We start from the raw sequence: 22,266 nt of genomic DNA, 5'->3' as shown, positions 1-22,266 counted from the left end.
GACACGACGCCACTCTCACGCCCTTCCTTTACCCACTTTGCTTCCTCTACCAATCAACAAGTCACAAAGTCCCATGGACAGCTCAGCGCATTCTCATCTAGAGTGACTGCTAGTGATGGGGTATGTCTCTCTAACTTCTCTGAGGATAGCAGCACGTCATGTTCCAGCAAGGAGTGGAGGTGAATAGTTCATGTTCAGAAAGTAAAAGTTCTCCTCAAGATTCTTCTACCATCTGGCTCAAGCCAGCAGGCAGAATTAATTAGCGAAGCCGACTGGGTAATTCAAAATCATGGCAGGACTTTTTTGTTTTGAACCTGAAATTTTACGCCTGTGGTGGAGATGCAAGGAAGCAAGAAAACGGTTGCGGTGCCAAAAGCAACTTCTGCATCTCTTGTGAGGGCACACTTGTAGTGATGCCGATCCAAGACTGCCTTTGCATTCTCTCTCACAGCTCTTTAAGTCTTTGATGTGTATAACTGAGGCTCGCCCCTGAGTCATTGTGAAAGGTCAGCATATTCAGGGCAGGCAAAGCATTGTCGCCTCCTTCTGGTGAAGAAGATAAATGAAAACAATACAGGCTATACCTAGAGCACCATCTGCAGATGAAAATAGAAGTCTAATTTAATTTTCAGGCTCAGGTTAATGGAACTTGGCACATTCTAAAATGTTTTAGTATAAATTTGATAGTGCTACAATGCAGTCATTGTAATTTGTTTTGTACCATATTATGTTATCTATTAAAAAAAATTAATAAATGCATGTGACAAGTGGCCGCAAAGTTCATAGAATGTTTAATTGGATCATGTGCATTTTGACACCAGGATAGTTACCATCTGTAAATAAATAATATAGCTGAAGCTCCATAATATTTAAATTAATGCAAATATGCCAAAATAATTAAAGCATTATTTTGAAATTGTTTCACCTAAATTCTATTTCACATATAAATATGTTTTTAAGTCATATTGTTTCTACCATGAAAAACAAACAAAACTTAATCTGATGTTAATCTGATCATACACATTTGGATTTTAAACAAACAACGCTTTCAAGATATATATATATTTTTAATTTTACTGAAAATACAAATGAATTGTGTTACATGTAACTATCTTTAAACCTCACTCTCTTTAATGCACTCAGTGTCATTGTTAAAAATAACCTGATTTAAAAAAATGCAAATCTATAACAAAATTAGCACATATTTTGTGTGAGGATACACAAAATGTATTCATTCATTTAATCAGAGTGTATGAATCAAATACATTACACAATTGGTATGATAGGAATATTAGGTTTTCCTCTGTCTAATCCATCTCCGCTGATAATACATGCACATATTTTAGCAGAAAATCATCAATATTCCATGCAAGTCAATTTTATATTAGAAAATGTGAATGACTTATTTCACCTGTTTTTGGAAGATTCAGACACACACACACACACACACACACACACACACACACACACACACACACCTGTGTTTTCTGCAAAATGTCTTTTATTGCCTTCATTTAAAAAAATACAGCAAAATGCTGAATTTACTGGCCAGCATCAAAAATCTTCTTCCTGCCCTCCATGCCGGACATGGCTTCCACGTTCTTCCTCCAGTCTGTCACCTCCTCTTTCTGTGGGGAGACAGAAAAAAAAAAAAAAGAGCTCTGTGAGTTAAAGGCGTGCACAGTAGGAGAGCAGTGAAAGAGTTGTGGTCCCTGCGTGCAGATGTCCCTAATGGCAATAGAGCATTCACAGGATTAAGACCGAGATGAACGGCACGGTTCTCAGAGGACACAGGGCATGCAGGGTACTTGCTCCTACTGTACTGCTGACAAATTCCCTCCTGCACACAGCACACCTGAATAAACTAACTAAGGGCTTGAGAGAGGGTTTACAGAGGGCAGTGGCATGGCTGTTCTGGTCGCTGCAGCATCACCTTTTCCTCCTCTTTCTTCACAGTCTTGAGGTTGGCTTTGAAGTCGGCCTTCATGAGCTTGGTGTCCGTGAGAGCTCCCAGCTTGTCATCCGCCGTCTTCTTAACTCTCTTCAGGTTGGGTCGCTTCATTTTGCCCTTCAGTTCATAGACCTTCTGTTGTAGTGACTGGATCTGGAAAAGAAAGCATGTTGCTTCCAAATGTGTAACTGTCCAAATGTGCAACAGCCTCAAAATGTAACTCCAATTGTGTAACAATGATTTTTTTAGATATATGTGTGAGAAATGCTATCATGAATGTCACTGTTTTGTAACATTAATGAGAGTCAATACACTGTATAGAACAGCATTCTTCTTCATTGCTGCAAAAATACAGTATACTAAACTGTCTTGCTAAAATGATGTCAAATATCTGTATATCGAATAATTGCCTTAATACCTCTGTTTCATTCCTGGCCACTTTTAGTTCAAGGTCGTATCGTGACTCATCCACAATGTCGATCTTGTGGTGCAAATCTTTGCAAATTTCCTGCAAAAGGCATTTTGCAATGTCTGTTTGAAATGCACTGTGCGGAATAGTAGTCGCTCACAACTGGACGACTTAAGCAGGTATTGATTGGGCCACTCATTGGGATAACAGAAGCTAAACAAATCTTATTTTGATGATACAGAAGGTATTCCTAGAGCTGAACACCTCTCTGTGTCCCTGCTGCATTTAGAACAGAGGTTTTACCACATGTAGTACCTTGTGCATTTTCTTATACACTTCATTAGTGCTAGATATAGTGCTTATTGTCATGCATTAATTAGCATACAAAGTAGTGGAGCTAGTGGAGTGTGGTAAGATTTCTGGACCCTGATAAAAGATGGCCAGAGGCAGTACCTGCAGCTCCTGCACAGAGAGGCCGGAGAGCTTCAGAGGGGGTGCTCTCTCCTTCAGCGCGCTCTCCCGTTCGATCAACTTCTGCTCTCTCTCCTTCACCAGCAAACTCTCTGCCTTCCGCAGAAGTTTGGTCTGGAAAGAAAAGACAAGGCCTTCACACTGCACCAACAAAACTATCAGGCAAGAGCCACGATGATTAGGCAATGACAAGCCGTGAAAGTATAAAAGGGACGGAGCAGATGGACTCCACACAACGCACATATGCCAATTCTCTTCCGTGATACGTGGAGGCTGTGTTCGTACCCACCTTCAGAAGCAGTCTGCGTGTTGCTGGGTACTTGGACTTGGGCTTGGACTTTCTCTGTGAGGAAAGAGTCTAGTCTAGTCATTCTCATCTGTCCTGCAGCCTCATTATGATGGGGGAGGGGGTCGTAATCCGCAACCCAACGGCGCATGCACGCACTGCCTGAACAGATTACTGTCGGAATTTCCAAAATGAGGGATCAGGCGTTAGTCGCCCAGCGAAGGTCTCAGGCAAGCCTACAGTGGAGATGACTTCCCAACATGCTGCTCCATCTCACACAAATGCTCGAAGGCAAGGTTATTTACCTCTGCATTAGGTGCAGTGATTCAGTCTGGGTCACTGGGTTTGCGTGACACTCAAGCTAATTGCTCACTATCAAATATGAGAGTTCAGTAAATGCCAGGCAAAATCCAAATCAATGGTTTTGCATGCAGACAACACTTGTCACTGCACAGGAAAAGAAATCTTATTTTGCATTAGAACTATATTTCCATGCTTTAGCACTTCAGTACAATATATGCATTAGAATGTCAGTGTTCTTACCGGTCTGTTGAAAGGTCATGTCAAACAAACATTCCATTGAACACAAACACAAGTATGTTACTGAACCAGTCACCATAACCTGTTGTAAATCAGATCTGTTAAGTGAATGTAATATTGACAGAGTCCCTGTCCCAGTAGATATGACCCTTACCCCTCAGACATGGTCACGCTGCGCTTTGCCCTGAAAGCATGCCAAAATATTTGTGGTCAGATTTCAGTATCAGTCAAGGCACCACATTCTCATCAAGCAACGTCACACTGCTGGACAAATAGCAGTCAAATGCCAGCCCTGTGCCATGGACTAACCAGGACACACTGGAAAGAGAGATTTGAGATCTCGCAGAAGTCCAAATCAAGGTTTCCGAGGTAAGGGATTTTAAAAAAGGCTAATGAAGTTCCCGTATACGTGCAGACAATAGGCACTTTATGGCCCAGAGGAAAACAAGTATGTAGCACTTTTAGACAAGGCATCACTGTGACTCAGCCAGAGGTGTTCAGTGACCTCTGCTTTGCCTGCGACACACACTGTCAGCTGTCCACCCTGGAATCCAAAAGAAAAGCTTCATTACAGAAGTAAAGCAGTCATAGATGTACCACCATGGTCCTAGATTTCACCACCCTGAACACACACACACACACACACACACACACACACACACACACACACACACACACACACACACACACACACAGAGAGCTGAGGGGACCACATGCTCAGAGAAGGGGTTAATGGGGTCTTTGGCTAAAATGGACCGACAAAATACAAGAGGACAGAGAAAGTTAAAGAAAAAGTCCCAGCATGTTTCAGAGCATCAGCGTGTGGGGCCAACTGGGCACTGGGAAATAGTGGAATGGCCCAGTGTCAGATTGTGGTGTGCTACTGACGCATGTGACGTTCTGCTGAAAGAATGGCATCTGCCATGTGACAGTTTGTACCATTGGGGTGTTACTGAGGAATTATTAATACAGGTCTCTGTGTGGACACTCCGGGTGAGTCGTCACAACATCATATAACCCTTGTTAAGAATTTGGTTCTGAGCCATCTCTTAGCTTCCATCAAAAACATATTTACTGAATATATTGCACATTTTAGTCGTTATAGTGTCATTTAGTGGCTGTTTCGATTTACTGTTACTCAAAATCCCCCAAATTTGGCCTGCCAGGTGCAGACAGCCCTAACTGAGGCTTTCATATTACTAATATGGCTTCTCTGCTAATGGAGTCACAATTCTTCCTAAATGTACTAGAACCTTACTGTGAATGGGGATAATAAAATAATCAAATTATCACCAAAGACTTGTTGGCACATGCGCATGAATACGCATGTGTGCATGCATGCATGCACACACGCACCTGTTTTTCATGTCATCTCTGTGTATTGGTCAGACTGACTCACTCTCTCTCTCTCCCTCCCCCCTCAGCCTGTTACCATCTCTCTTGCCAGGAAAATCTTGTAAGAGAAGGCCAAGCCCTGCCCTGCTTTATGACATGGTTCAACACCACCAATAAATTACCTCTGCCTTTTTTTTATTACAAAGAATCCTTTTTGTAAACAAGCATGATACAGAACGCACTTAACAATAAACACCGGTGTCCTCAGCACCACCTGAGAATGTCTCAGACAGAGACAGGACAATAAACTACCAGCATCTGAAATATTATACGTTAACGAGTATTGCTGTCAAGAATCTCAATCCCCTCATACCATATGACCTGCCACATTCCCTTAAAATATCATACTGATTGCTTACATGACCTTGGGCCCTAAATATTGTTAATAAATGACTAAAATAATGAACTAAAGGAGATAAAGGGGAGTCTTAGTGAGAAGGAAAATGTTCTCTATATTTCACACACAGTTCTCACACTATCTTAATACTCATTTATGATTTACCTCGACTATTAGAACAAAAGTGTTCTTACCTGTGAAGAGTGATCAGGCGGAGTGAGCAGACAAGCGATAGTGGAGATGGAGACAATGTAGTGGAAGTTGACGCTCCCCTAACGCATGTGAATGGCTCACTAAAATAGCCCCGCAGCTACGCCTCCTGGTGAGCACCGCTGCACCTTTGTGCCCTAGAACGCATAAACCCCAGACGAGGGTACAGTCGCATTCTTGTCACACACGCGTGTACCCGCACGATCACGCGCACACTTTTAACAATTTATTTAATTTTTTTTTTTTTCTTAAATCAAACTCATACACAGATTTAATATTCTCCTGGTAACTCCGAAGACGGGAATGCATATAATTGTTTAACTAAGCCCTTTATGGCGCTGTCAGAAACCATAATTCAAAATTTATTTCTTTTATTTAAAAGCTCCGAATTTGGCTTCGAGAAAGGCTTTAATGGGAGGTGAATATTGCTCCCTCAGGCTCTTCTCCGTGGTAAGGTGATCTGGGTTCAAAAACACATCCCTCCGTTTTGCTCTAGAAACAGGCAATTTTGCTGAGCCGATAAATGCTTAACCCATAAAGAATGATAACAGTAAAAATGGATGTTAAGTAACAGGACACTCAACACTTTGCTTAGATTCTTGGTTGCATGGTATAAATAACAGGCCAATTTGCAATCTCAACTTCTCGAACCGAGACGGGCGTACACCGTCACGCGGGAGCACCATGTCCCACATTGAGGCTGTCAGCGGCTGCCGTGATGGGGAGTAATTGTAGCCGCCGCAGGATTCCTTCTCATCGAATGCAGCAGGCGTCCGGGTGAAGGTGCAAGCCTCTGTGTGGGTCCTGTATCACATGTTTCTAGAGGTCAGGCTCAATTAATGGCGGGCAAGCTACCTGTCATACGCTCCGGTTTTATTAGTGTAAACAGGCATCAGTCGCGCCAGGTAGGCCATATGGCCGATGCTTTTCAGGTGAGGAAGAAACGATAACTCGTTGTTTTTGATCAGAATGCAGCACGTTTTATGTTGTCAAAGGTCATTAATTAAATCTCTACTTTTGTTAGTTTGTTGTCTTTTTACGAGATTCTCCAGCCTTCTCCACTGCGCGGTGCTATGTAGTAGGATACCTCATTATATGAATCTGGAGTAATAATGTTATGCTTCGGGTCCCATCAGTACATCAGACTGAGGTGAGTTTATACGCTTTAACAGCATAGTGACAATAATGGGCCTGCTGTTTTAAGCTCTTGAGGGAATGCCACTAATCACGCGCCAGGGCGTGCGCAGACAGTTCAGCACAAGCGAAATGCCGCGCTTAGAACGTCCAGCGCGAACGAGATATACTTTTCATTGTTCTCCTTCAGCACCGTGTTCCACATAATGGACAAAATAAAATAAATAAAATGGTACTCACTTGCTGATAATGACTACTGCTAATTTACAGGTATGATTATGCACATTAACATCCGACATACATGCACTCATTCTCAGAATTTGAATTGTTTGGCTCTAATTATAATTCCGGTGAATCTGCTTAACTTCCCATTAAGTGGATTACAGGCATCCCTAACCGGTAGCTCTCATTTTAGGAACGGGCCTGACGTCACTCTCCATCAGGTGCAGTATCGCCACCAGCAACATAACTCACCTGACAGAGCGCCCATGGGTAGTGTAGTCTTTAATCACAGGTATGCATGTGGTCCTGCTGGATGGACTGCAGCGCGTTCAATCTAAAGGCTTGAAACTATAAAGCTACGGTGTTTCTTCACCGAGCCCTAGAATAATGTGTCACAACAAATGTCACAGCAATGCTGCGAATACCTCATAAATCATGCAGGGTGACATGCTCCATCAGCTACGATCCGGTCAGCAGGCTTGCATATCAATTCCCCCAGAGTGTGGGCGCACGGCCAGGGAGATGCCACCCTGCACAAACGCTCAGCTGTACACCTCTCGCCCGTGCAGAGCCGTGATAGCGTGTAGAGGACGCAACCAGCCCGTGGCGAGGCAGAAGCACTGGGGCACCGGGGGAGTTGGCGGCGTCGCGTGTAACCTCGCACGCCTGGCTTAGTGAAGCAGCGGCTACGGCATTTCTCCGTCTGCTGGAGTCTCGGGAGGGAGCTGCCTGTTTAACACGGATGAGGGCTCTCGGTGCCGTGGTCCAACAGAGCCTTTCCGGGAAGAGAGCTGCTTTCTGTTTTTTTTGCATGCTTATTTTTAATCCTTGGCGAACAAGCAGAGCGCCTCTCTGAACTAGGGCAGTTTGGTAGGTCTATTAACCTATCGTGTCTGGTACTGAGCATCATATTTCCCCCTCGTAAAACAGAATCAAAACTCTCTATCTGACCTAAAAACAGCATCACTGGGACAGAACTGCACACAAACACATGCACACACCCAGGGCCTGGCTAATATTTAATAATAATAATAATAATAATAATAATAATAATAATAATAATAATAATAATAATATAATAATAAGTCACTCGTTCATTATAGCAAGGACATGTTCGACAGAAACGCAAATGCCAAATGGTATTCAGGAAGTCATCGGTACCTCATCTATGGCCCCATTTATGAATGCCAATCGGACAAAATGTTATGGGATATGACGGATTATCGCCCTCCTTCCCTTGATACCATGGCATTTCAAACTTCTAAGCAGTTTCTCTGAGACACCTCACCTTGTCGGTCCTCGTCTTCCCCGGACTAGAGTAATGCAATCCTTCTGACACCCAATCACTATCTGCCCACACGATGGGTGCGAATAGTACGGCAGACGTGGGCAGTCCCCACACAGGGCTGCCACCACATGAAGCGCTTCCCCGGCCCGTGAGCTCATGCCTGCACAATGCAGCCGCTGACGCTCTGTCCCCGGGTTGCCGAAGTTAAACACACCGGGCACAGGCCGCGGTGCTGCATCGGCGACCCATGTATCCCGGTCTCATAAGCAGATACGAATCTGCGAAACTACCTTTTCCCCCTGTTTGTGTGGAAACTGCAACTGCGTGGCCGCTGACCACTAGAGGTCAGGTTTTCGCGCCCTTGCTGAGTAGTTGAGGAAACGCCACTGTTGCAGAGATTGGCAGTGTTCTGCCGATAAACACACCGTCTCCAGCTGCAGCATGCAAGAGTAGGATGGGAGATGACGCAATGCCCGGGATGTTCCAGCTTCATTTGGGGAAAGAATCACAGTAAAACACAGATTTGGACAGCATTAGTTGTTAGCTGAATTGCATGTTCCGTCTGCTGATAAAAATAGTTTTGCCAGCTGAAAGAGGGTTGTTAGTCCTCTCTGCATATGGCCTATTAGCTTGAATTTCTATGGCAACGAGAAAGTGTCTGTTGCCTTGTCACCACGCTACGCGCAGACTTAGGCCAGACCCTGTGGGTGGATTGACACCTGTTTCCTGCAGCACTAGGTGGGTAAGGGAGGCTTTGCCAGCATGACTGGTGGGCGCTGACACTTGCACACTTATAGTGGAATGCCCCCCCCACAGTCCCTGGCTTTATAATGAAGAATGTGTGTCACGGGGAACGTCTGCTTGGGCTGTTAGAAAGCAGCAGGTGACGCTGGCCTTGCTCACATGTGCTTCATGTGCGCTGCACATGCAAATGATCCTGAGCAGACTGTTGATGTTTCCAAGCTATATATATCCTATAGGTCATCCAGAGACCTTGGAAGTGCCTGGGCTCAGCGAGGCGACCCCTGTGTCAGAGGCCGTATGATTCCCCTGTTCTGGACCAGGAACGATGAGGCCATCCAGAAGAGCTGCCCCAGAGCTGCCCCTCCTGGGTCCTGGAGGTCAGCCCCACCCATATACCCTGTCATCAGGACCGATGGAGCATGAGACGGGCGGGAGACGGTCTGCTGAGTGGCGGACGCCCAGTGCAGACAGGGTCAGCAAGGGGCAGCCACTCGATAGATGGTCCGTCATACTTTACCTGAGTCCTGCATCACAAACACCAAGCCTTGTAAAATACACAACTACCAGGAAGTAGGAGGAGAAATGACAAGATGTAGGCTTATTCAGGGTCTGGCAACAAGGAGAGAATCTGAGAGATGGAAGGAGAAGAATTTAGAAAAATTAGCTTTTTGTTGTTTTGTTTTAATATTTAACATTTTCTGTGGTATTAAACTTTTCAGCTAAGGGATACCTGAAGGTATTTTTATGCTTTAATTCAGCCAATTTGGAAGTGAAGTGAAATGGAACAATACATGGCCCCAAGACGTTTTATTTCGCTATTTTTTATTATTTTCAAGATTTATTATTTAAGTACACATCATCTCAGACCTTATATATATATATATATATATATATATATATATATATATATATATATATATATAATGTAAAACAATGCCAAATTATTTCTGTGAGAAAGGGAAAGAATTGCTAAGGATTTAGCCTTCAACCCATAACAAATTGTTTTCTTTTGCACTGATGAAGTAAATAGAGAAAGATTGTAGACTGTTATTGTGGCTCTGGTAAAGCCCAAACTGCAGTGGCACAAGAACACCCACTGTGGACATAATCGGGTCAAAGCCACAAATTCCATTTGCCTAAACATCTGCTGTTTGAAGCGAACTGCAGTTGTAAGCAAACTGAGCCGGGGCTAGCGAGGACACTATACTGAGATCCAGGCTCAAACTGGTGCAGTGGGCATTTCTCCTCAGCCTACAGCTCATCAAGATACACTAATAAAGATCTAGACAGTGGATTCTTATTGTGGACAAGTGGGTTCGTTAGCCGGGAGTGTGGAGTAAGGGTGTCTGTTCAGCCGCCACCCTCCAGGGTGAGTCCTGAGGCTCCTCATTTGTCAGTCCGAGGGTGTCAAAGGCCAGGCTCTAAACAGTGCTTTATTATAGAGCAGAGAAGCCCATGTACACAGCACTCGAATCAAAGGTTTGGCAGAAGCCAGGAGGCTGGCTTGTCTTCTTCCCAAGGCATAAATCCCAGAGAGATGAGGTGATTTTCAGCTGCAAGCCTTTCTGTGGGATTTTATTACTTATTATTGATGAGATCACCCAGGGTCCAGGACGAAGGTCAAATTCCTTTTGCTTATAGCACACTGATCAGTTCTGGCAGAGTAAAGCTACTACTACTACGCATGCATGCTGTACTCAAACACGGTGTTTCAGTATCCAATCAGGTAGTCTACAGTTCTGCTTTAAACCGGCTCCCACATCACCTGTGCTAGGTATGCAGTGTTCTTAATGGTTTGGGAGAGGTTTGTCGGGAGCTGGGATAGAGCACTGTGGACCTCCGGATGGGTCCTGAGGCCTGGACTGAGAAACACTGTGCGAGAGATGCCAAAGCCTCCACACAAAATCAAGCAGAAAGGCATAGTGCTTTCAGGAAATAATAGGAAAATAAACTGGTTTTTATTTTTTTGGTCTTTCTATTTCAGCACATTGGTTTTAAAATGAAGCTGATGTTAAAGTGCAGAATGTAAACTTTAATGCAGAGGTATCGGCATTCATATTGGGTAAACCTTGCATAGCCCCCTTTTTTATACACGTCTCGCATTTCAGGGAATCAGAAATAACTCGACATTTGGATGCTCAGTTTATTCTTGGCCAGTGACTGCATTATTAGTTCATGCATAAGAGAGTTAACCCAAGATCCAGAGTTGATCGTAGATAAGGCATATTCATGCTGAGGCCCAAAGATGTACCAATGTCCAGAGTATCATACGGCTCCAACCTTGTAGCAGGATGACCTGAAACATACTGCAAAAATGGTAGAATTAGGTCCAGAAAGTGAAATGTTCTTCACTGCCTGAGTAAACCCAACATTGGGTAAACCCTCAATGAACATGGTCTTTGCTTACTGAAGTCTGATAAAAAATCCCCTGAAATACATAGCAAATTATATGACAGAATATCAACATCTGCTAATGTCTTTGGGTAGCAGACTTTGTACAGCTGTCAGTTATGAAGATTTGGAACCAAGTGCTAAACATGACAATTGTGTTTAAAATTATGTATCCCTTATGATCCACTGAAATGGACCTATTAGGAATAAAAGGTAGATTCCTGATTGTTTCCACCAGGGCAGCTGTAAATACTCTTATAATGCAATCTGCAAGTGCCCAAGGTAGGAACAAACATCTTGTAGTCTCCATGGTGAGCAGCACATGTGCTTTTGTCAAAAAGCATTTATAGAGAGTGCTTTTAAGCCTTAACTCCTGTTCAGATGGGAATTGGTTGTCACAACATTGTTCCTACACATAAGCAAAAGCAAAATCTTTTTTAGTATTAGATGATACCAAATTCATAACTGCCCCTCTATACAAGTGAATTTTCAGTCTAATGGTCACAAAGCAAAACTATATTAGGTTGAAAAGAGTATTTTTTTATATATGCAATGAGAAATGATCTGCTTTCTTCTAGATTGGCAATCATTATAGATGGTGTAAAAAGGAGCTTTAAAAATACCCAGGGTTTATGTTTTCTCACATAAAAGAAGCTTGGGTACGGGCCAATAGCACTCAAAGTTAAGACTGTCTAAAACAATGAGGACAGTGCAGGAAAAGCCTCTTTTGCTGAGAGGACCATCTTGAGTTTACTAAAGCAATTTTGAATTTCAAAGCACTGCAACTTTTGGTTAATAAATATAACTGCTGATGAGTTTACCATTTAAGACACTTCTCACACAACGGAGTATTCTTCTTGTTTGACCAGAGAGCAGTCCTAAAGGAAAGCTCGCTTGGCTGGGATATTCACCAGCTCTTTTCTTTACTATTAAAACTCAAAGTGTTTCCCATCCTGATCATCAGAGACCCCCAGAGCATCTTTTGTGCTAGCCTCCAACGCAGGTGAACTGTGTATTCTCTTTCTGGAGTCATTTGTTCTGTTCTGTTCATCATAGTATATACTCCTCACTAATCTCTGATATATGTGCTATTTTGAAACTGCAGTATGAAGTATGTTGTTAAAGTCTATACAAACACATTGAACCACACACAAACAATATGATGCATTCATATGGCAGCTAATCCATTGGGTAATCTAAGTAAAGTTAGCTGGCACATTTGAAAGATGTGCTAGCCAGATTAACTTGCTTTAATTAAATTGATCTATATGTAATGAACATGGAAATATAAGGACCTTTTTACTTTATATTTGTTGGGAAATTCTAGGCTTTATCATTACATGCTTTCATACAACTGGATATTCCAACTCGTACTCTTAGCACTCTCTCTTCACTTTCAGATTCATCTCTATTGTCAGTCAACTGACCACAGTGATATGCACTTTGGTCTTCTTACTTATTAATTTTTTTTTCTCTGTCAGACATCAGTCTCCTCCAAGCCCTTCTCCTTTCATATCTGCCACAGAGCTGTCGTGCTTCCATGCTTTTATGTTTTCACTTTTCTATGCGTTTATACTTTTAAAGCGCAAGTCCTGTAACTGTGTGCACTTTTTTTTACAGCACCTTGTTACATCTCATGCACTTATTTTCAAAGTAATACACCTCAGAGAAAAATTGCTTCGTACCAGTATTCACCAGCGCTTCTCCTAAAGTCCAGGAAGAGAGTGGGGCCTGTTTTTCATCCCAACTGCCTTGCCCGCTCTGCCTCTGAGACCATGGTGCCAGAGGAGCACAGGCCTTAACTGCTTTATCACACCAGCTGCGCATCTTTATGGGCCCTTTTATCTGTGGCTTTTTCTCAGTCGCTCTTTATTGCATGCCCGCCTCGTCCGTTCCCGAAGGAGAGTGCCAGGAATGCAGGTTCGTACTCTGACCTTCATTAGGATGCTTGCTTGTGTTTACCACTGTCCCCAGACATTTCGGGCTGGAAAATGATGATGTGTACTGACTGAGAGCGCTAATGCAGAACGCTTGCTTCTCAATACATATGCGCACCTACATCTCGGTGGCGATGCGGCGTTTGCTTTCTTTGGCATCTGTTGCAGTGCAGGTATTAGTAGCTTTCTCTGGGTGCTTACTTTAAACCATTCCATGAAGTGTGAGCATGAAATAAGACAAAGATATTAATTTTAAGGAGAAAAAAATGAACAGTAAAAGCTGGAGTAATTACGGCTACTAATCTCCGTTCTTGTTTTAAAGAATGTGATTTGGCTGCATTTGTCCTTATTACTATTTGTGTAATGTGGTTGTCATATTTAATGAGAAAAGATGTCTTACTATAGAGACTGCATAATAATGAAAGCACTTCTGCAGACAAGAATGTCCTTGGGGCCTTTTTCACACAGATTAAAAGCCAATTCAAAGAAAAATTTCCCCTCCTCTAAACAAGACAAGCATATATAGGACTGATACAATGATGACACCCATTATAAAACTGAAGGAAATGAGATGCAAAAAAAGACAACCAGAACAGAACCTTATTTTAATATTTTCAGCCAAACACTCATTCCGACCCCCTTACCTCTCAAAAATAACACAACTAAAATGTGAAGCTCTCAGCAATCGATTAGTTGTCAGATGCAGTGATTATGATTGCCGTCTTGAACGAACCCAGAGCTTTCACCCCACAATCTTTCCAGCAAAATCTCTCTCACTGCTTTGATCTGCGGCTTCCCCGTGGACTCTTCTGTGCCTGGATTCCTCTTTTGATCAATAATGGCTTAAAGTACACAGACATAAGAGTGAGGTCAGGATTCTGACACAGATGACAGACAGAAATTCGTTTTAACAGGCCAGGGATCCCTTAACCAAAGGCCTATTTAAGATTCAGCAGCAAACACTTTTCACACACTAAAAGAGGCCACTGGATGAATTTGAGACCTTGAGAAGGGAGTTTCATTTAAAGTTAACTAACAGACTAAAACCTACCTCTGATTAACCAGCCTGAGCCTCATAGGCTTTCTTTACCTTGGCGAACCGAAACGGCTCAGTCTTTGCAGCAGCAGGTCCAGCCGATAGACACCTTCCACCTTCCACACACACAACTGCTGCTACGGTGGATTGGTGTTCCATGCCCCTCTCTCAGCCTGTGGCATGAATAATGAGCAATTATCAGTGTTTGAAACATCAACAGCCCAGGGCTTTGATGTGATTTAAGATAAGGCAGATGACCTTAACGTACCGTTTCACCCATGCCCACAGTCCTTTTTTTAATCAGACACCGATAAGTACGATTTACTTTGCCTGGCGTCCACAGAGGGATAAAAAGCCAGGAAGCCAGAGCTGCAAACGATTCTCCCAGTCGTCCTGTTTTGTCATGTAACAGACGAGAGGCCAAGGACATCTACTACGCTGCTGTCTGGTTTCCATTAAAATGCTACAGGTGGCGGTATTATATGTTATTGCCTTAACATATTGCCTTACCATGCTGAGTGGCAAGCAGCATCTTTCAGAGTGGGTGTGTCTGCTAATGTGAACTAGCTCTGCTAGCATTTAGTGTTTTTCCTGAGCACTGCTGTTCATCAGAATGCAAAATACAAGTAACACCTGGACATCATTACAAAATATCGTTTAAAATTTTAAAAAATGTTTACATTCACACCTGGTGAGCTACTCACATTTCTTCATGTGGCACTTTGACCTACTACTTCCTTAAGTGGTAAGAAGTTAGACTCTTGTGTTAGAGGTGTTTATTTTTGCATCTCTTGTTGTCTGCTGTGTTCTGCACGTAATTGAAGTGATCAAGTCTGTCTGCTTGAATGTGAATATGAGACAGAACCACTGTCACACATATATGTGAATAGCTCATCACGAGTGTGTGTGGGGCGAACAGGTACAGCATAGAGCATACTGATGTCAAAGTTTTTTCTGAGTTTGTCAGAAAGGTTTGAGCCCATTCCTCTATATTCCGACTCATGTTCATGTGTAAGTGTGTTTCTGTCACAGGTGAAGTCACCTCGTAGGTCTGCAGTTACTGATAAGATGCTTATAAATAACGTATCTTCACAAAACCATCAAGTCTTCTCACATCTGTTGGCTGGTTAAATGTTTCATTATTTAGGCACTGTTTTCAGGTTACAAATATTTGTGCAGAATATCAAGTCACAGAATACCAAAAGAGACAGTTTATGATTGGTGGGGCCTTATAGTGCGGTATGTGTCATTGTGTCATTTTCCCCATTTCACGGCTGCCTTCGAAAGGTCACAGACCACATACTTTGCCCTGATTGCTACATTTGCCCTTTGCGAATGCTTATTACTTAAACAAGATTTATAATAACTAAGCGTCTATCATTCAATCTTAAAGTCCAAACGCCCTGCCCAAGGCATCGAATCCTTTCTCGCTCACAACCCACTACCAATTAACTACACGTCAGCAGTGCTAATTAAAATCATTTAACTGAAATGAATTGCCAGGACTGAAAGCAGACAGCCACTGTGAGTAATGCCTCTGTCTGCAGCTATCGGCTTTGGAATGAACCATCATTACCTTTCTTGGGAATTTCATGGCAGTACTTCCAGACGGGAGCTTAAACAATGACCCTCCACATAGTCCGGGTCCCAAGCCTCTCTTTCCAGCTGCACTGCACTGCGACTGAGGCTTTGAGTGAGACATCTCTGGCCAAGAGCATCTGACCCTCTGAGATCCATCTGACAGAACCTTTATGAGAGGGTAACAGAAGGCTGTGCTGATTAAGGGTTTCTCTTCACAGAGAAGCTCCATGAAGAGAAACTCTTCCCATAGCCACCTCAGGACCAGGTTAGGAATTTAAGCAGCCATGAGCCTTCTCTAAAATGTTCCCTTAGGGTGCTATTGGCTATGCCTTTGAAAAACAATAGGTGATCATTTGAAGGTGTATTTTCAGGAATGTAACACAGTTTAATCAAATATATATCTAGGGAGAGGCCTGTATCCTGTATAAATTTTGCAGAAAACCACCAAGGTGAGAAATATCCTCAGTGTTTTAAACAAACTGTGGGGCCAAGATGAAAGGAAACCCCGTTAATTCTCATTTGATCTTCAGGGAGCAGGGAGTGGTGAGAGCAGGTCTCAGACAAAACTGCTTTTAGCATCTCCTCTAAATGTAGCATTTGACCCCAAAGCACACACTCCACTTAGCTTCCTACTTCCCTCCTGTGTGGTGCCATCTCTTCTGCATTAATCAGCTGCTACACATAATCATGGGTCCTGATTTAAATATTGGCTCGGAGTTTTCGAAATCTGACATGCGGAAATATGGATCCCATAGGCAGAGTGCATGTGCACCCCTGAATCAAAAGACCCGCTGCTGCCAAATCGCATTCCCCAGAGCACATAATTACTCCAACTCTGTTTGAGCAGAGATGACACATCAGTGAGATAAAGAGTCACATTCATCTCAAAGCCTAACACGAAGAGACATCAATTGGCCATTCCAGCAAGGAGCTTCACGAATATGGCAGTTCTCTGGGGACGAACCTCACCACAGATATGTTCACTCAAATGATAACGAATGATGTAAGTTGACTCTAAAGGATGTCACGATATCATGTTTAAATTAGTAGTGTATTTAAAAAATACTTCATAACAACTCTTGGGTAGAATTGTATGAAGGTCCCAGTAAAATTTAATTGATGACTCTGCTGCCTTTAAACGGTAGGACAATAAGCTGTTGCTGCAGAATCTGTGACTGCCAATAAAAAAAAAAAGCACAGTACCCTTGATCCAGTACCCTTGACCAGAAATGCTGAATGCAGACCATTGAATGCCAAAGATGGATAATCACAAGCAAGAAGGGGCCCAAGTTAACAAATATCACTTGGATGGAAAGTCAGGTCCATCATTCTCAATTCTAGTGTAAGATGTATAGTAGAAACAGTTGCAGTTTGGCAGGACAGTTTGTCATGCTGCAACAAAGAAGAGTTTAAACAAACAGCAAGTGCACTACTGGAACCTAACAGAACACACAACATGCATATGCGTCATTCCCTCTGTTCAGAACACTAGTTACAGAGATTATGTGTAAAATTGTATTAATTTTGCCAGTATTTATTGACCGCTAGTGCTCTGGGCCATTGCATATAGTGTTCAGAAAAAGTGTTCACTCAAATGTTCTCTGGTTCACCTTTATCTGCAGAATAAATGGACCATTCACTTGCTGTTCTTCTTTTTTTTAATTGAGTCCCTCGCTTCAGCAAAAGAAATTGCCAGCCCTAATAAATGGAAAATAAAAACAACTCAGTTAGTATTTTAAGCCAAAGTAAACATTGTTTAATTTCTCAGATAGATTAAAAACAAATGTGAACCTGTATCACAAAAGCTAGTATCTAACAGACACATAAGAGCATCAGACTCTGAGCATCTGAGCACTGACACATAGCAAGTGAACACATCATCATAGATGCTCCGAGCTGAGCTCATGCTCTGACATTTGTCTAGGGTTGGAGCCTATTTTTACAAAACTAAATCTTGCAACAGTCTCAGCATTAAGGCATGGTCAAATAAAGCAGTAACAGCCAAATGATCATCATACTTAAAGTGATCATTACTGCTGTTGTTCCCATTTTAACAAAATAAAATACAAAGATTGAGGCATGGAAGATGCCAAAAAGGAAGTTAGACACTTCTGTGCCTTCTGAACAGAGGAGTCCAAATATCCCCTGACATCAATCAACAGAACCCCCCCCCCCACCGCTTCACACATGTAGCAGCACTGACATTTGGCAGACACTCCAGCTCAATCAAATGAGTTCATTTCTTTCTCAAAAAACGAGCTAATCTGTTAATTAGCTTTGAATATAGATGTTGAAACTCAGTGGGTGAGGCTGATGAGATGATTTGTCCTAGTGGAAAACTGTTCTGAACATCACCCTGAGCTGTGGGTTCAGTATGTGAACTCTGATGAATGGCTCCTGGACTTCCTAGTCATCGTGAGTGTGATTCAGTGCACATAATTTCCGATATGATCTAGTCAGATGAACAGCAATGGGCCAAGGACTTCAGCAACGTTCATATGGTTGCTACCACTGGGTAAACACCTCCCTTTGTGTGCGGGGTCGGCCTAGTGAGAAGCGAGCTGCTGTGAATAGGAGAATGGGAGTCGCTGTCTGCGTCTCCTTGCATGGCACTGTCACTTCTAAGGGTTTTAAATATTTATCAGAGGAATCTGATAATTAAAACAGAGAGAGGCTTCAAGTGTCCTTTCCTCTAATCCATTTGTCTGAACCTTTGCCAGCATTACAGCATCTGTCACTCAGTTGGATCCTGAAACAATGGGGGTATTTAGTGTTCCCCTTCAAGTTGAGTATCACAAGAGTTTGCGTTAGTTTTATCCCACTGACTGTAGAACAGTTTCAAAAAGTAAGCATGAATATAACTATATAACTAATTTTGTCATTTTATTTGGATTCAATGCATTTAATTTTAGTCATTTTTGTTTTTACTAAAATTACTGTACATAAATCTGACTCAAACTAATGGTATTTTAGTCTCACGGTTAAGGCTCAAACGTGGGTGACAAAGTGAACACAGCTCTAGAGTAGAGCATGGCTATGTTTCATCCTGAATGTAGGTAATTACTAAAAGTTATGAGAAAGCAACCGCATGACAGTCTTCAAAGGCTGCATTTTGTTAAATACTTTAGAATGCTATTACTGTAAATCACTAACTTAACATAAATAGAGAGGAAAGGTGAAGATGAATAATAACTACATGCATTTTGCCCAGTTTCGATTTGTGTGCTAAATCTGTCACTTCTGACATCTATATTTGTTCATTTCAATAATCTGGTACCTCTAACCTTTACTACCTACATGTTCCAGAAATGCTGATAATAGTCTGGAAGAAAGTAATTATAGATATGGATAATACATGAACAAATAATTCCTTTAAAAATGAAATGCACTAACATTTATAAGGTCAACTTTAGCACAGTGTAGTCAGAGAGATTATGCTTTTGCTATACATCTGTGGTAAGACAGATAGAGAGTGAGGCTGTTAGAGAGTGTGAGAGAGAGCAAGATAGAGATACAGAAGTAGAAAGAAAGTGAAAGAGTGAAGGAGTGAAAGAGAACAAGAAAAAGAGAGATTGGTTGGGTGAGAGAGAGAGAGAGAGAGAGAGAGAGAGAGAAAGAGGTATGTAATAAAATTTTCTACAAGATGTTGCACTATAGATGTATTACATGCTACATTGCAAGTACATTGCAAGCACATGGCACAGGCTCTGGGTATAAAATGTTTATTGTGTCAGACTGAGTCTCAGTACCCAAGGAACAGATGCAATGTCTTACTCAGTAAGTTTAAAAATTATCCTTCATGTTATACTTCACAGGTCAAATGTCCACAGTTGGTCATAAAAGGGTCACCAAAATTTCTGTTACATGCTTAAACCTAAATATATGACATGTGTTGGTCAGAAGCAATTGTGCCCATGTCATTAACTAAAAATTCTTCCCTTTATGATATATTTCACATGTTTTAAATCCTGAAGTTACCGAGTTTGTTGGGCTAAAGTTTTGGGATATGTGTTAAATCTGCAAGATTTCTAGGTATTACCTTCTGTTTCTAGCTAAACTGCTGGAAATGGCAGTTGCTTCACAGTCGTACATGACAATTTGCACAAACCTTTTCAATTTGGATTTTAATCCTTTTAGAATATGGAGACTTCACTTTAAGGGTACCCAATAAAATTTTTATGCTGCAGATTCAGGGGCTCTTAGAAATTTGCTAAAGATAAACCTGAGCTCTCAGCCATGACATACTATATCCTCATTAATATGCCCAAGGTGTTACTGGCTCTGTCCTTATCTCTTATTGTTTATCTCTTATCTCACTGACAGAGAGCAGATTGTTTCGATTTATCACCGTGAATCTGGTTTTGTGTCTGTTGCTCAGGGTGTACCCCAAGGCTCTGTCATTGGTCAGAGTAATGTCAGATATTACATTACTGTAGTCCCAATGTACACTGATATACATATGATAGTTACATTTATGACAGCACTAACACTTTACCATCATGTTTGTAAGATGACTGTATAATCCAAATAAAGATGAACAAGCCCCAATTTTAATGCAGATACAATAGAGATGATGTTGATTGGTACTAAAGGTCCTTTATCTAGATTTTTTGTTTTTGTTGATGATGAGAGAGGCCTGGTTAAGCCCTCATCAGTACCAACTTGGGTGTTTTTTTTTACTTGATGAACAATTAATAAACCACACATAAAGTAATGATGCTCTTATTTCTTCTACTGTTTTATATTTTTATTATATTTTTCTACTTGTCTAACATTGTCCAATTACAGCCGTCTCTTTCTGTGTTGGATCTGGAATGTGTGATTTATGTTTTTCTTACTTAACTGTTAGATTATTGTATTACACTTCTATTTGATTTCCTGTTAATTTGATCTACAGGCTACATTACCTTCAAAATGCCTCAGTTAGGGTTCTTACCCACAATAACAAATCAGAACAGGTGCTAGCAACACTAAGGTCATGGGTTTGGTTCCCAGGGAGCACACATTCTGGTACAGTGATAGATGCATGTAAGTTGCTCTGGATCAGAGTGTCTACCAAATGCTTTAAATGTAAATATCTGTGCAAACTATAGGCAGCTGAGGATGAGGGTTCTAAGGTTTAGAGTGGCCTCTATGGACTTTGTATATTTTAGTTCTGCAGCTGCTATACTTTTAAATTTTCCCAGATCTTTTGTGATGTTAGTTTTAGTTCTGTTATTTTATTGAAATGCATGAAATGTGTGTTCACGTTCGTATAAATGTGTGTTCACTCAAATTTAGAGTTAAGCTTGATGCTTGACTTGTAACTAATGGAATTTTTTTGCCCACTTTGTGAAGAGACCTTGAGTTTGGGGAAGGCACAATATAAATTAAACTGGTGATGCTGATAATGACAATGAATGAAATATACCTACATCTGTGAGACGGTTGTTGAGTACTAGCAGGCTTATATTTGGTTGATCTTACAAGTTAAGTCCCATGGTACCACAGCAGAACTGAGCCCCAGATAGATTAAAAAAAGGGTTGTGTCGGGGGAGGGGGGAGTGTTTGGAAGGGAGTACACAAAGCTTATTTACAACTGGAACTGGGAACCAGATGAATGCTCTGCTGTGGAGCAGAGGCACCCCATCTGCCTGACAGGATTCAAGCAGACGGTCCATCTGCTCTTAGGCCTCTTTTTGCCATGTCTCCAAATAACATCACAATTTTATTGCAGTTGCTGAACTTTTGTCCGTGAGCAGCAATTACATTTTACTCACAGTATATATTGCCTATTTAAATATGTTTGTATGAAATAATAAATCAGCAGCTACAGATAAGTAGAAAAAATTAGTAGTGATGCAATCTCTAAATAAATTATTAACCTTAAAGGTACCAGAAAATGGACACTTTAATAACCTTAAAAATGTCAATTGTTTATTTCTGTCCCTCTTCACACATGAATTAGACTAGCAAAATCCTTGAATCTCCCTCATTTTCAGCGGTGGTGTATATTTCAGCTGACACGAAGCGCGCTAATCTTACTCAAGGTTTTTGCCAGGCTGCACTTCAGTGACAAATGTGCCCAGACTAGATCATCAGCTCATTCTGTACTCTTGCACGAGTCTGTGGGCTGACCAATAAATTACCTCAAAAAGCAGCCTTCAAAGTCACCTCTCCTACAAGTAGCCGAGACCGGTGGCAGCCACGTGCTGTGGATGATTCACATTGTGAGTCGTAATTACCAGCATGACATTTCCTTTTAATTGGGCTTCCAATGACTCCTCACTGGATTTTTTATTTTTTTTTTGGAAGCAAAGGTCATCTCTGACAGAAGTCAAAGTCTTACCTTGTC

At 41.8% G+C, this 22,266-nt stretch overlaps 1 protein-coding gene across 1 annotated transcript; it reads right to left on the bottom strand.

The window, feature by feature from the left end:
• Positions 1-774: 774 nt before the first annotated feature.
• On the bottom strand, positions 775-6,513 carry tnni4a (troponin I4a). The gene is made up of 8 exons (XM_081723174.1): positions 6,455-6,513; positions 6,265-6,403; positions 5,584-5,661; positions 3,121-3,174; positions 2,814-2,945; positions 2,370-2,459; positions 1,934-2,104; positions 775-1,628 (listed from the first exon to the last, which is right to left on the bottom strand). Exons 1-8 carry the CDS (start codon positions 6,511-6,513, stop codon positions 1,542-1,544), a joined length of 810 nt encoding a protein of 269 aa, XP_081579300.1. The 3' UTR covers positions 775-1,541.
• Positions 6,514-22,266: the final 15,753 nt, after the last annotated feature.

This window comes from Electrophorus electricus, chromosome 11, assembly GCF_041902795.1.
Source record: "Electrophorus electricus isolate QZ-2024a chromosome 11, ASM4190279v1, whole genome shotgun sequence".
In the NCBI taxonomy this organism is placed as follows: domain Eukaryota; kingdom Metazoa; phylum Chordata; class Actinopteri; order Gymnotiformes; family Gymnotidae; genus Electrophorus; species Electrophorus electricus.
This window is presented reverse-complemented; position numbering and strand designations above follow the sequence as displayed.